Raw genomic sequence first — 12,936 nt, 5'->3', positions numbered from 1 at the left:
AAAATATTCACATTGGACCAGGTAGAAAGAAATGAGCTGGGGTGGTTTGAGTTTTGACAAAATGTTCTCCTGGAGGAAGACTAGAAGAAAGGGGCTTATTCACCTGAGCAAAGCGGGTGCTGAGGGAATGCGTGACTCTTCTCCAGAAATACATCAGGAGTAACCACCACGTAAGGAAAAAATATACTATTTAAAGGGTAGCACGGACAGAGGAATATGTGAATATTAACAAGTCGTAAGTTCAGACTGAAAGTGTAGATGGATCCAAGCCTTGCTGCAGCACAGGACTGGGTTTATTAACCCTCCCGCAGCTGCTGCCTGTCGCAGCCTCACCCGGGGCTCCGAGTTGCATTTACGGCTCTGCTCCAGAAAGGTCTCTGGGCACATGCAGTGCCTGAGTGCCTTTGAAAACCTGTCTTTAATTGAAAATCAGTCCTAATTTCCAATTAGCCTCAGCCTGAGAATACCTAAGTCTGCTTGTCTGTCTGGGACCATCCCTCTTAATGAAGGCTCTCTAGGAAAAATAGGATGATCAGCATCAAGAGTGAAGCTTATTTAACATGAGAGCATCCTTGGCTCATTCTAGAGAGTTTTCTTAAGACCATGGAAAAGGTAAAATACAGCACTGTAAAGGGAAGATTTTGTTATTTTGTTCTTTCAGAACAATCTATACCATTTGCTGTGTCATCTTAATACTATACCACACATATGCAATTCTGACTTGAAAGTGAAAGAGGAAGAGTTACATTTAATGTTTTATTTATGGAAATCCTGTGCTTGTACTAGACCATGAAAATATAAATATACTTTAATAAATAGAGATTTGGAGGCAGAAAAATATTTCCACTACCCTTGCTCACTCTTAAAATGTGCTGGGTAAGGGGCTGAGTTTCTGGAGAGGGAGAGAGACTAGAAAATTGCTAAGAAATTCTGCTATTTAATTAGATACAGCCACTTTTAAGTAGAGATGGTTGGTATTTGCCTAGCTCCTTGAATGTCCTTGTTCTTCCCACAAATTTTCACTAATCCTTTAACACCAGCCGTGGCTATTGCCGTAACACAAAAATGCCAAACCAGCGAGCGGTAGCAAACAAGCTACTTGACAAAATCCAGCAGTCCCTAGGGGCAGATGGTGCCAGTGGATGAAGGAGATTTTTATTACTTAAAAGGTATCGCACGGGTTTCCTGAGGTGAATCTCAACCTCTCCTGCCAAACCGGCTGCTTGAAGACAACAGTAATAAAAAAAAATTATTGAAGGGAAGGACCTTGTCCTCATGTTCTCCTTCACTTTTAGGGTAGAACATGCTCATATTTTTACGGGCTTTAGGATCCAGCCTTCCTGGGCTTTTCCCATTGCAAGCAAGTTCATTACTGTTTCATATGCTCTCTCTATACACATTCCTGAATGTAATAATCAGGACACAGATAACATAGCGTCTTCTGCTCACTAGTGAAGACTTGTGCTATCTGTTCATATGAAAGATGATTCTGTACCCAAATTTTCCTATGATATGTTGGCTGTGTTCAAAATCTGAAGTCAGATTTAATTTTGAACATGGTTCCTGGCCTACATACGTGGGACTGTAATATTAAGAGTGTTTTGAAATATAGATTTGGGTCTTGTTTTGATAGTCACATCACTTTTTAAATGTATTTTCCACTATCTGGACCAATTTATTCTCAGGCCTTTGACAAGAATAAGTGGTTGGCTAATAAATATCTGGAGTATTTTTATTTTCTTCTCTTAATTTGGCTCCTGATTAAAGTAAATGGAGATATTTTATGTCTGCGTTACAAAGCAGTGCTCTTCATCATTTTGATCAACACGTTTGTGCTTATGTTTCCTGCTCTCCAAAATTGAAAATGCAAATAATTGTCTCAATATAGTATTAATATTGTGGTCCTGTTAATAACAGCATTATAGTCCCTTTTAAAGCACCACATTGGAGAAAAGAGTGCTCACACATTTAAATCAAATTGTCTGCTGCTCCTGCTATTGCTGTTTGTGTCTGTAGTCTCACTGAAGAGCCCCAGGCAAGGAACCGGGACCCTTTTGTGCTACGGGCTGTGCATACCCAGATCAAAACTGTGATCCCTGACCCCAAGAAATTCAGCATTGCAAATGCATGTATATTGCTGGCTAAAATATGACTCCTTCTAGACTTCCAACTAGCTGAACTATAATTTTTGACTCGAGACCTCATTCATATTTAGGACAGAGACAGACTGAATAAACTCCACAGAGCTAAAAAGATGGACTTAATTAATAGATTATCATTCTTTTAACTGAAAGGACTGGCAATCTGGTCCCAGGTGGACAAACAAGGTTTCGGTGCTTGGCTATCAGGATGATGATCTGTTCATTTCAGCGGAGGGGAATGATTGTCCTGCTGCTCGTCACAGTCTGCATTCCATTTTTTTAAAATCAACTCTTAGCATGCTATGCCAGCACGTATAGCTTAGAACATGATTAAGATGTTCCTACTTTTTTGGTAACATTCACAGAGCATTACTTTTTTTTTTCTTTTTTTAATTGTCCACTACAGACTATAGCAATAATCCCCTCCCAAAGAACAAATAATTAAAAAGCTATGTAATAAGAGAGCTGCTGTGTCTAACAGTTACGATGGAAACACTTTGCCTTTGAATCATCCATTTTCCCAAATGTATTCAATCCATGAGTAACTTATTAAAGATCTGCACGGACCCTATCTTAGCCAGTCTGAGTGAAAACAAAAAAACCCCAACAAACCTTGCATTTAAACCGTTGCTGTAGAAGTGCTGCATTATGTTTTCATAATATGAGTTTGAAAAAAGATAAAAATAATTTTCTGTACTGCTATGACCCATTATAAATGAAGAAGATTATCTTTGACTCTTTTCAGAGGTTGAGTATTTTGGAGTACGATAGAGTGTCATGGTCACCACGCAGCATTTGACAGTGACCATTTGCAAATAATTAATGTTACCATGGCATTCACCATATAAAGCCACAGTAAAGTTAATTATGTGCAGTGGCAACACTGTAATGATCTTGAAGATAACTGCCGTAGAAGCAATATCTGTGAGGAATTAAAAGAGGACTTGGAGAAAATTGTATTCCATTGTAAGTTAAAAAACATTGTCACAGCTTTGCTACAAATATAAAATCAAGATTTCACCTGTTTCTAATTTTTCTTTTGCTTAAAAAAGGCAATTGTTTGCTTGATTCAAGGTAGGGAGGGACCAGTTAGGGAGCATACAGGCTGTGTGATCGAACCCCTGAATTAGAGGGGTGGATTTGCTCTTGAGCATGAGGACTGTGATCAGTGTCTGTTATTAATTCAAGCATATTACTTCTCAATTCTGGGAGTGGGAGCATGTGTACAGTGGCAGTGGTGCCAAGGAGCTGCCCAGCCCCACAGGTTCCTACGTAGGGAAATCCAGAATGGGCTGAGTCTTTTGAGAGAGGACATCACCCTCAAGAAATGCTGGTCAGTCCTACCTTTGTCACTGTATCACCTTTGGGGAACCTCAAAGTCCACCTGACCCAGCCAGCACCCAGGGTGGTGATGTCCTGCCATCCTGACACTGTCCCTAGGGAGAAGAGTGTTGGTGCCCCTGTGGTCTTCTGCTCCTCCCGTCAGCCTTCCCTGCCCCTTCGATGAAAAAGCACCTTTTCTGCAGGGTGAGGTCTTGGGGGAAGGACGACCCATGTGAGTGCCGGCAGCCGGCAGAATCTGGCAACAGACCAAGGTGGCCTTTGGGGGGAACGTCCCACTGTCAGGCCAGCATCAGCCTCCTGTGCGCTTGGAAAGATCATGAAAACTTTTTGGCAAAAGGGCCGTGAACTGACTGTGCAGCTGGGAAGGTTTCCAGCTCTGTTTGCACTTATGCTGGCTTCCCTTGCTTTACAGGCACAGTTTCACAACTCTAAAAAGTGACCCTATATATTTAGCTGATTTAACTGTTCCTCGTCAACCTTATTTTTCAAGCTTCTTCCCATCCCTTTCCCGCCTCTTTGTACATTGTCAGTCGTATTTGTTGCAGTCCAAAGCTAAGAAGTCTTGGGTGAGTCAAGCCTGGGTGCCTGTTGCCTTCTTCCTTTTTTATCTTGCATCCTTTAATGTTTTTGATTCTGGATGGTATCCGTGATGGAGGAGCATCCCCTTATACAGTGTAATATGGAGCAGAGACGCTCTGCTCCTGTTGGAATCAATATTATGCAGTTAGTGGTATGAAAGAGGACTTGGGAGCAAATGCAGTGCTGTGGTGATTTAGGGTTGATTTTTGATGGATTTTGGGGTTGGTTTTTTTTTTTTGATTTTTCAGTTTTCATTTTTAAATGCGACTGCTCGGTCTGTCTGCTGCATCGTCTTCCCAGTTGGCTTTCTCTGCTGTTAAAAGTGATGATGCTGTGTTCTATTCTGTACTTGTAGTTTCTGATCATTTTTGATCTGTCGCTTCACTGCTTTTTATCTGTTACATGTTAAATCTCCTTTTCCTTAACTCAGTTCATCTCTCTGGCTTTTTGAGACATTGCTGTGCTTTCTCTTCTGAAGCATCTTCCGTTCCTTTCCGTTGCGTCATACTCTTGTTTTATTAAACTCCCCAGTTTGATCACTGTCCGTTTTATTAGTCAACATATGACAATGGTGGCACCAGCAATGATGTCAAATTTTTCCATATAGTTTCTTTTGCTATGTCCCATAAATTGGGGGTGTAACTCCCTCATGATGGGTCCTTTTTCGGGTATAAAAAGGCAGTGGGCCACTGGTGGTGGTACTAAGTTGTGGTTTCTTGCTTTGTGGTACTTGGTCTAGATCATGTTTCGTCAGTGCTGGTGTCCTAGCAGCTGTGCAGCCCAGGCGCTCCTCTGCATCCGTCTTATCGTTGCAGTATTTGGACAGCTGTAGCATCCCGGAGCCCTTGGGCCAAGATGCTTATCCCCCCAGCTGACTGAGGTGTACTAATTTGCTACCACTATCAGCAGTAATTAATGAGTCCCCTTCCTTGGCTATAGTAAGCAGGTGAACTGACGTGCTTTTAGGGGACCAGAGCCCACTTACGGAAGAGTTACTTACGGAAAAGTAAGTAATTTCTTAACCCATGCCAGAGTAGAGATTTGGGCAGCCTGTACAGGATAAGCGAGATAGATCCTTGCTCCTCCTGCCTCCCTTGCGTGGGTGTGCAACCCAGGTCAAAATCCGTCTTTTTTTAAGGAAGAAATCGTCAACTATCGTTTTGCACGCACCGAGCTGGGCTGACGTCAGTGAAGCTCTGCCTGTTTCTGCCAGCACTGAGTTTGACCCATTTTATTCAGACTGTATGTTATATGCCTCAGTACAAATGATGAAGCAGTGACTTAACACAGGCAGTGATTCATAGTGGCAGACACCTCTGCAGTCCTCAGAGTATATCTAGATCTTTCCATAGCTGCACTTTGCCAAGGAACCGCTTTGGTAAAGTGTCTGCACCGGGTAGCTGCAGCTGGGAGGTCCAGACTCTCCCTCCATGCACCAAAACCCCCACCACCTAAGTTCTGATCATGCTTTATCTTTGCTGTATGTTAAAGGAGGGCACAGATGATCTCTAGCATCTCATGCTGTGGGGGTAACAAGTACCAAATGTTGCTGTGACTCTTGTGTCAGAAATGTGCCATGTGGTGCGAACGTGTTAAGCCGCAGTTGCTCCCGTGAATCTCGGTGTCATTGAGCTCAGCCCTGTGTATCTCTGCTGGTTTTGCTTTTTCCTTAAACTTGCTCATAAACTACTGCAGAAAACCCAGCCTTGATAGGCATTGCTTTCTTCGTCTCTGTTGTAGGCATATTACTGGTGCAGAATCTGTTGTTGCTGTTACGGTGTATTTATTGTGACCAAGTGGTGTGCATTAATCTTGCAGCATACTGTTGTGATGAAGCATTGTCCTTGTTCCCCTGAGTAATGATACTCCAAGCATACCTTGTTTGCATTCTCAGGACATCAACTTTTTAGCAGTCAAAACCCAACCTGAGCACGTAGAATGAACATCAGCAAAATATCTGTTGTCTTCCAGAGCGGTCGTGGCCCAGCAGGACAGAGGGCAAGCTTGAGCTCAGATGCCAGTTTCAGTATTAAGTCCTGCAGAAGCTTTGATCAAAACACTTTGTATTTTCCATCTCACTTGCCTTCCTCCGTTGAAGGAGGAAGAGCGGTAGCTATTACTACATACCACCACTGCTTCTATATAAACAGCTTATTTGTTGCATATTGCTGTTAAAAATTAAGCAGTGTTATATATTTTATAAAGCTCTGATAAAGCACTTTGAAGAAGAAATTTAAATGATAATGATATGCTCTTTATATTTTTCTTTTGGTTTGCTGCATTTTTTTACATATGAAATAGAAAACAAATATTTGATGTCTATTTGACTTTTTCACTTTTGATCTTTGTTTTTCATTCATAAGTAGCCCCTCGTTTTCTGACCTAGCATTTTTGGAGAATGAAAGCGATGTTTTTCCAAACCGTCCTTTATCCAAGTTCACACCAAAAGCACTGTGGATTTGGACTCCACCCTCTGCCCCAGACACTCCTCAGCATGAAAGAAAAGCAAATCTGTCTTTTAATAAGATGAAACAGAGTTGGATAAACATCAGATTAGAATTGCCTGGCCCTCTCTGGAGCTGTAGATTCACATCTTAGCTAAATAACTCCTAGCCCTTCTTCCATTTGAAATGGATATGTTGAGCAGTTTACAATTTGGAGATCTTTTGAATAAGACATTAAAAGAATGACATCTCATCTGTTAGACACAGCCAGCAAGGATTTGTGGTGTTTTGCCATGATTACCTGGCATGATTGCCTTCTCCCTGATCGCATGGTGCCCTGATCTACAGGTGGCCCTGCTTCAGCAGGGGGGTTGGCCAGATGACCTCCAGAGGTCCCTTCCAACCTCAGCCAGTCTGGGATTCTGCGACTTGCACTTTTTGCTCCAAAAAAGCTTCCCTGTTACTGGGGCTGTGCTGGTAAGATCCTTGAAGGCATTTGGAGTGACATTATTTTCTCTTTGTTGTATTGTCAATGATTATACATCCATTTGATGTAAGTTCAAAGCTTACTGAAACTTTTCAGACATTGGGGGACCAGATAACCTCACCATGCAGAGGGAAAACTTGCAGTGAGAATGTGTTGTGCATTGCTTAAACAGAGAAGCAAAATCAAGTGAAAGCTGTGTGCTTTTTTTCCCCAATTTTTTATAAAATGTATAACTTGTCCCATGAAAGATAGACCAAGGGCAACCTCCATTAGCTTGCATTAGCATTTCCCATTCGGCAGTTCCCTTGAACATACAGGTCAAAGGAGGATGAATGTGTGCATGACCTACATCCTTCAAAGACAGGGCAAAGAATTATTTTCCTAGGGACAGCAAAGTCTGTCCTCTGATTGTCCTCTGAGGGAGTTTATTTCTCACGTCCACAGAATCGACGACTGTTTTTGTGCATCTCGGAAACTGGATGCAGTTGCCACTGAAGCGAAGTTCAAGCAGGACCTGGGTTTCCGGATGCTCAACTGTGGCCGAACGGATCTGGTTAAACAAGCCATATCCTTGCTGGGTCCGGATGGGATTAACAGCATGAGTGAACAGGTAACGAGACAGAAACGTAAAGAAACAACTGTGAAATGTAAGAGTTTTGTCTGCTTATCACAGAAAATGAGACCCCGCTTTCAGCTAAACATAGACAGGGCCGTAATGGCTTCCCTGCATTACTTTGCATCGAGTTAAAGCACCACCAGGTGAACATCTACGTTAAGTCTGGTCTTTTTGAGTTGTATCGATTTATTGGTACTCAGGTAACTCAGCATGAGGGCGAATAGGTCCCCTGAAATTTTCTTAACAGTGAACTGAGTCAAGTGACGCCAGGAGATCCCAAGAGAGCTTAGCGTTGATCTGAATACTTAAAACTGCTTCAGTGCCATGAACAGCAGTGTGGGGCAGGGCTTTGTGAGGTGAACGTCCTTCCACTGAACACTGCCCTGGGGTCTGCAATGCACGTCACGTGCACCACCAAACCCTGGCAGGAAACAGTTAATCTCTGGCAGTCTTTAATTGAGTTGAGCCCAGTTTGAACTGACCTTCCAGATGTCACCACTCCATTAGCCGTTGTGGCCAGCATCCACCTACGAAGGAGCCTAAATTTCCCTGGTGTTACATCTCCAGGAGGCTGGTGGTTGTTTCTGGGGATAAACCTGCCTCCATGGCTGCCTACTGGCAGCAGTCTGTTGGACTGCGATTCTCACTGAGGTGGTTCCCCTTTCCTAGAAGGGAAACGATGGCCACAGATATTACCATTTAATTTTGAAATGGAGTTCCCTGAATTTTCTGGTGCCCCTGATGAAAGTGTCACTGCATGTTCCCAGAGCTGTGACATCCCCTTTGGCAAGAGGCAGGTGGATGCCGCCCCTGAGGTGGTCGCTTGGGACAGGAGCTGGGTTGTAAGTGAGTTTAGGTCCTCTGAGATGAAAGCTGCTCTGGGTGTTGTGTTGCTGTTCAGGAGCTTCAATCTGAGGTCAGTAGTGCGGATTTGTTTGAGAAGAGCTTTAGAAGAAAGCAGTACTCCTTCCAAAAAAAATTGGAGAGCTCATTCCAAGGTTCATACATGATACTTTTAAAAATTATTATTATTTTAAGTTAGTCTGAACGTGGAAACTTTTCACAGCATATTTCCTCTGTCCTCCAGGCTGAAACCTGGGAATGTTCTGGTTTGATTCATCAAAGTACCTAATCATATGCTTAACTCTGAACACATGCTTACATCCTGTTTGAGTGAAAGTTAAGCCTGTGCTTAACTGCTTCGCTGGATCAAACATCCCACATTTTGTAGGATCTCACATCGTGCAGGACAGAGCCCTAAGTGATAAAAGGCTGAAAGAAAAATGGCCATTTTTTATTTTGCCAAAAGCCCTTTGCGTTGATTGTACATGTTGTTACCATGTTGCTGTGTGCGTGTGGAACACTAATGATGGGCTCATTAAAAATCCATTCCTCCCACATGCAAAGAGAGGGGGGTGAGCGATGCTGCAGCACAAGGCTGGAGAACTGGCAGAGCCAAAAGGATCAGGGACAGCAGTGCGAGGGGAGGTTAGAAACCTCATTAACACTTTAAGGACCTGATGCTGCAGCATGACATTCTGGGCACCTTTTAGTCAGTGATAAGTCCTTCTTCATCTTCAGCAGGGCCAAAATATCCCATGTGGTCCCCAGGCAGACCCTTTGCTCCAGGCATTGCTGTGGGATTCTTCGCCGTGGCTGCCCACGTGCTGCGTGTTGCAGTGGGGAGCCCCAGCATGGGGCTTTCAAATTCTTTTCTTCGGATCTGATTAGACCCCTTGTGCTAAACGCTTGATTTAATTATTGAATGACGCCATTTACAGAAATTGAAATAATAGTTGAAGGAACATGTATTTAATTTTAAGCTGCCATCCTGTCCCCGTGTCTCAAGGACCAAACACAATTTTTTGTAATCCTCATGGTCCTGTTCATTCCCGTAGTGTTTATTGACTGCCAAAGGAAATGTTTTGCTGCTGACTGTAGCTGAAGTAGTTTCAAATTCTCTTTGCAAGTAACTTCAAGTCACCCAAGAACTCTCCTTGCCTGGGGTGAGCTGTTTTTTTCTTACTAATGGCACGAGGCCCCAGGTGCCTATTCCCTTACTCTGACTCCATAAGTACACTGCAGATTTGATCCTGTGAAGTGTTCAGTGTGTTTCAAGGGGGCTCTAAGTACCTTGCGGGGACAAACTTTAATTTATCGTTCCTCTACCAGGGCAGCCTTTCCATACGTAAGCACCCACTGCCTTTAGTCCTGCATGCAAACATGCGGGACTAAAGGAAAAATGGGGTAGTTCAGCAAAAATAGTGGTGCTGGGCTCTTGCTAGAAGAGCGGTGTCATGGCTCTGTCTGGCCGTGCTGGGCACTTCCAGTTTCTCTCAAAATAATTCCACTTCACGGCAGCGCGCAGGTTAAACAGCAAACGGGCTATCGTCTGACAACAAATTTACCAGGGGACCTCGAGGTAGGGTATAAACATGCATCAGAGGTAGCTGCGTGCTGTGGTAGATTTACTGCAAAACAACTGGTGGCTGTTGGTCAACACCCCCTACTGTATTTAATAAGCAGCTTTTTCTGTTATAATTTACGGTAGATTTAATGATTTTTTTCATGGTTTCATCTGGACTCATTACCACAGCCACAGTAATACTTATCTAAAGGGAAATGGTGATCAGCCGCAGCAGGTATTTCGGATTAATACAAATTGCATTGTGGTGGTTCTATAGTGAAGGGTCACTTAATCTACTTTTCCTCCAAACAGGGCCATGTTTCCTTAGAGCCAGCAACTTGCAACAATGCTGCCCGGCGTTTCATTTAAAATTAAGTCCTTCTTTGCAAGGGAGTGCTATACAAAGCCTTTACATTTCCAGCCCCTTATCGTATCTGCGTTAAAAAAGCCCGAATCTAACCTGTCTTAAGAGGATCCTGGGAGGTTTTTGGAGGCTCTTGCAGTAATTAAAAAGTTAGATTATATGAAATCGTGATCATAGAAAACTGAATAGAATTATTGTCTTTTTAAAATACCAATGGAAATACGGTTGCTTTGATAAAAACATTTCTCTGCTGGGTCTCCGAAGACAAAGATGCTCAGTTTAGTATATTAAGATGGAGGTGAGGCTGACAAGCCTAGTTTCACTTGCCATGCTGAGGATGCCGAGGATAACATGAAAAGAAAAAAACCAAACACCAAACAGTCAACACAAGTGACAACAAAAATGGAGATTTTACAAAAATGGTTGGCTTTTGTTAGTCTGAGGGGCATGTCTGTAACAGAGGTAATGGCTTTCATTAAATACATACTGTTAGTCTTGATGATATATACTTAAATAATTGTTTAAAAAAAATCAAAGAGAGTTCTGTGTTAAATTTGTCAATTCCTTTGTTTTTTAACTCCAAAAAATGACTAGGGCATGACTCCACTGATGTATGCTTGTGTCAGGGGTGATGAGGCTATGGTGCAGATGCTGCTAGATGCTGGAGCAGATCTGAATGCTGAGGTGAGGACTTTTTGTTGGTTGTATCTTTGTTCTGTTATTTGTTTACATCTTAAACTACCCCCTGAAACTGTAGCGGAGGGAAAATGCCAAGAATTAAAAAGAAAATAAATTTGTCTTATCCTGGACGGCACTACTTGAAATCAACAGTGAAATCAAACTGCTTTAGGTTAACATTGGGATTCACTGCACAAAAGGGGTCAAGTAATCGGACTTACCCCACAGGTAATACTGATTTAATTGTGTTTGCACACTACAGATGAATACAGGCGTTAGCACTAGCACAGAGCACGGCTCTAGTGATACTGGAAGGAATCCCTGAATCTCAGCTGAGTTAAAATGAAGAGGGTAAAAGAAATACCTGTCTGATAACCTGCCAAAGCTCAAGCATTTGTGTGCATTGAGATGTTCCAGCTAAGCATCCCCAGCACACAAGTGCAATGTAGGTTCCACTGTTTTGTTTTACAAAGTGCCTTGGGCTCAAAACTTTTGGATAAGGAGCTTGAAGCTTCCAGAATATAAACGTCTCTTTGATGAATGCTCATCACAAATTTACACAATCTGTCCACCAAGCAGATTGTGGTCTGACTCTGTGCAATGCAGGTATGTACATTTTTAAAGAGCCGTTTGAAAATCTGCAAAAGAATTATTTGTTAATGATTCCAGTTTCAGTTTGTGGAGGTCATGAGTAAATTAAGCTGTCTGCTTCACTTATCTGTGTTCCATCTGTTCTGTTTGGACTTGAGCGAGCTGATAAATTGTAGTCACTGCTTTCAGCCAGACGTTTTGCACTTTTAAAAAATCTAATTTAAAAGTAGAAATGGATGTCACCTGTAAGAGTCTGATAGTCGTTATTATCTGATTGCTGTTCGGTGGCTTATGTGAAATCAGCTGATGATTTCAGTTCCACTCTCAACTCTTCCCAAATTCAAGCAAACCACCCTCAAGAGCTGGCAATAATTGAATACTCAAACCCTTGTTAGCACTCTCAATAAACAGACCAAAGACTGGATGGGCATGGAGACTGATCTCTCCTTTATCCCTGCCTGTGGCTCAGAGGTGAGGTGGCATTATTTGGTTCCTAGGACAAGTTTTCATTAGGAGCAGTCCTCCCAGTTGCTCCAGTAATCTTCCAGACTTGAACCAAATGCAAATTTAAACAGTTTTGTCTTCCTGAAACTGCTGACATCTGAGAGAACAGCTCCAGTGAGGGATGTGAACCTCCCTGATTCATTTCTGTAGAGTGTTTGCTCTAAAATCAAATGAAAACACTTTGGGACAAGAACTGTGAATAATTATGGTGTGCAATTATAAGATGATTTGTGCACACCACAACCAACTGTGCAAATTGAGCAATTACAGCCAAAAAAAGGCAAATCAACCATGAACAAAAATAAATACTCTGTCAGGTGCCTGCATCATTTTCCCCCTTTCACTTTGCAAATCAGTTATAGATATGTGTTTCCAAAAGTAGCCTCAAATGCTGGGTGCCTCCCTTTTTTGATTGCCCATCTTGAACGAAAATGGACTCATTTCCAGATGTGCTGAGAAGCTGCAATTTGCTCTGGAGTCAGCGGGACCTGTAGCTGCTCAGCAAATCTCAACTGAGGCCTTAAAAGCCCAGTCAGCTGCAGGCCTTTTGCATACACCATGTTGACTGGAAAGAACTCTAACCAAAAAAAAAAAAAATGGAGCCAAGGAGTTAAAATGACTTCATTTTCTTTGCTGCTTGCCATGAGCTGCCCCAAACAGTGGTGGGAATCCATGCTGAACTGTGACCCTGCCCATCCTCACCCTCCGCTGCTCTTGCTCCCCAGCCTAAACCCCAAGGCTTGAGCTGCTCAATCCTCTTCCTTCTGAGCAAACCCCGACA

At 42.6% G+C, this 12,936-nt stretch overlaps 1 protein-coding gene across 3 annotated transcripts in view; it reads left to right on the top strand.

Moving 5' to 3' along the window:
• Positions 1 to 12,936, top strand: part of ABTB3 (ankyrin repeat and BTB domain containing 3) — a 176,656-nt gene that overhangs the window by 133,581 nt on the left and 30,139 nt on the right. For all 3 annotated transcript variants that reach the window (XM_054802182.1, XM_054802172.1, XM_054802163.1), the window contains exons 5-6: positions 7,440 to 7,605; positions 10,977 to 11,066. In XM_054802182.1, the coding sequence (XP_054658157.1) occupies positions 7,440 to 7,605; positions 10,977 to 11,066 (256 nt within the window). The remainder of the gene's footprint in view (positions 1 to 7,439; positions 7,606 to 10,976; positions 11,067 to 12,936) is intronic.

This window comes from Grus americana, chromosome 1 (assembly GCF_028858705.1).
Source record: "Grus americana isolate bGruAme1 chromosome 1, bGruAme1.mat, whole genome shotgun sequence".
Taxonomy (NCBI): domain Eukaryota; kingdom Metazoa; phylum Chordata; class Aves; order Gruiformes; family Gruidae; genus Grus; species Grus americana.
This window is presented reverse-complemented; position numbering and strand designations above follow the sequence as displayed.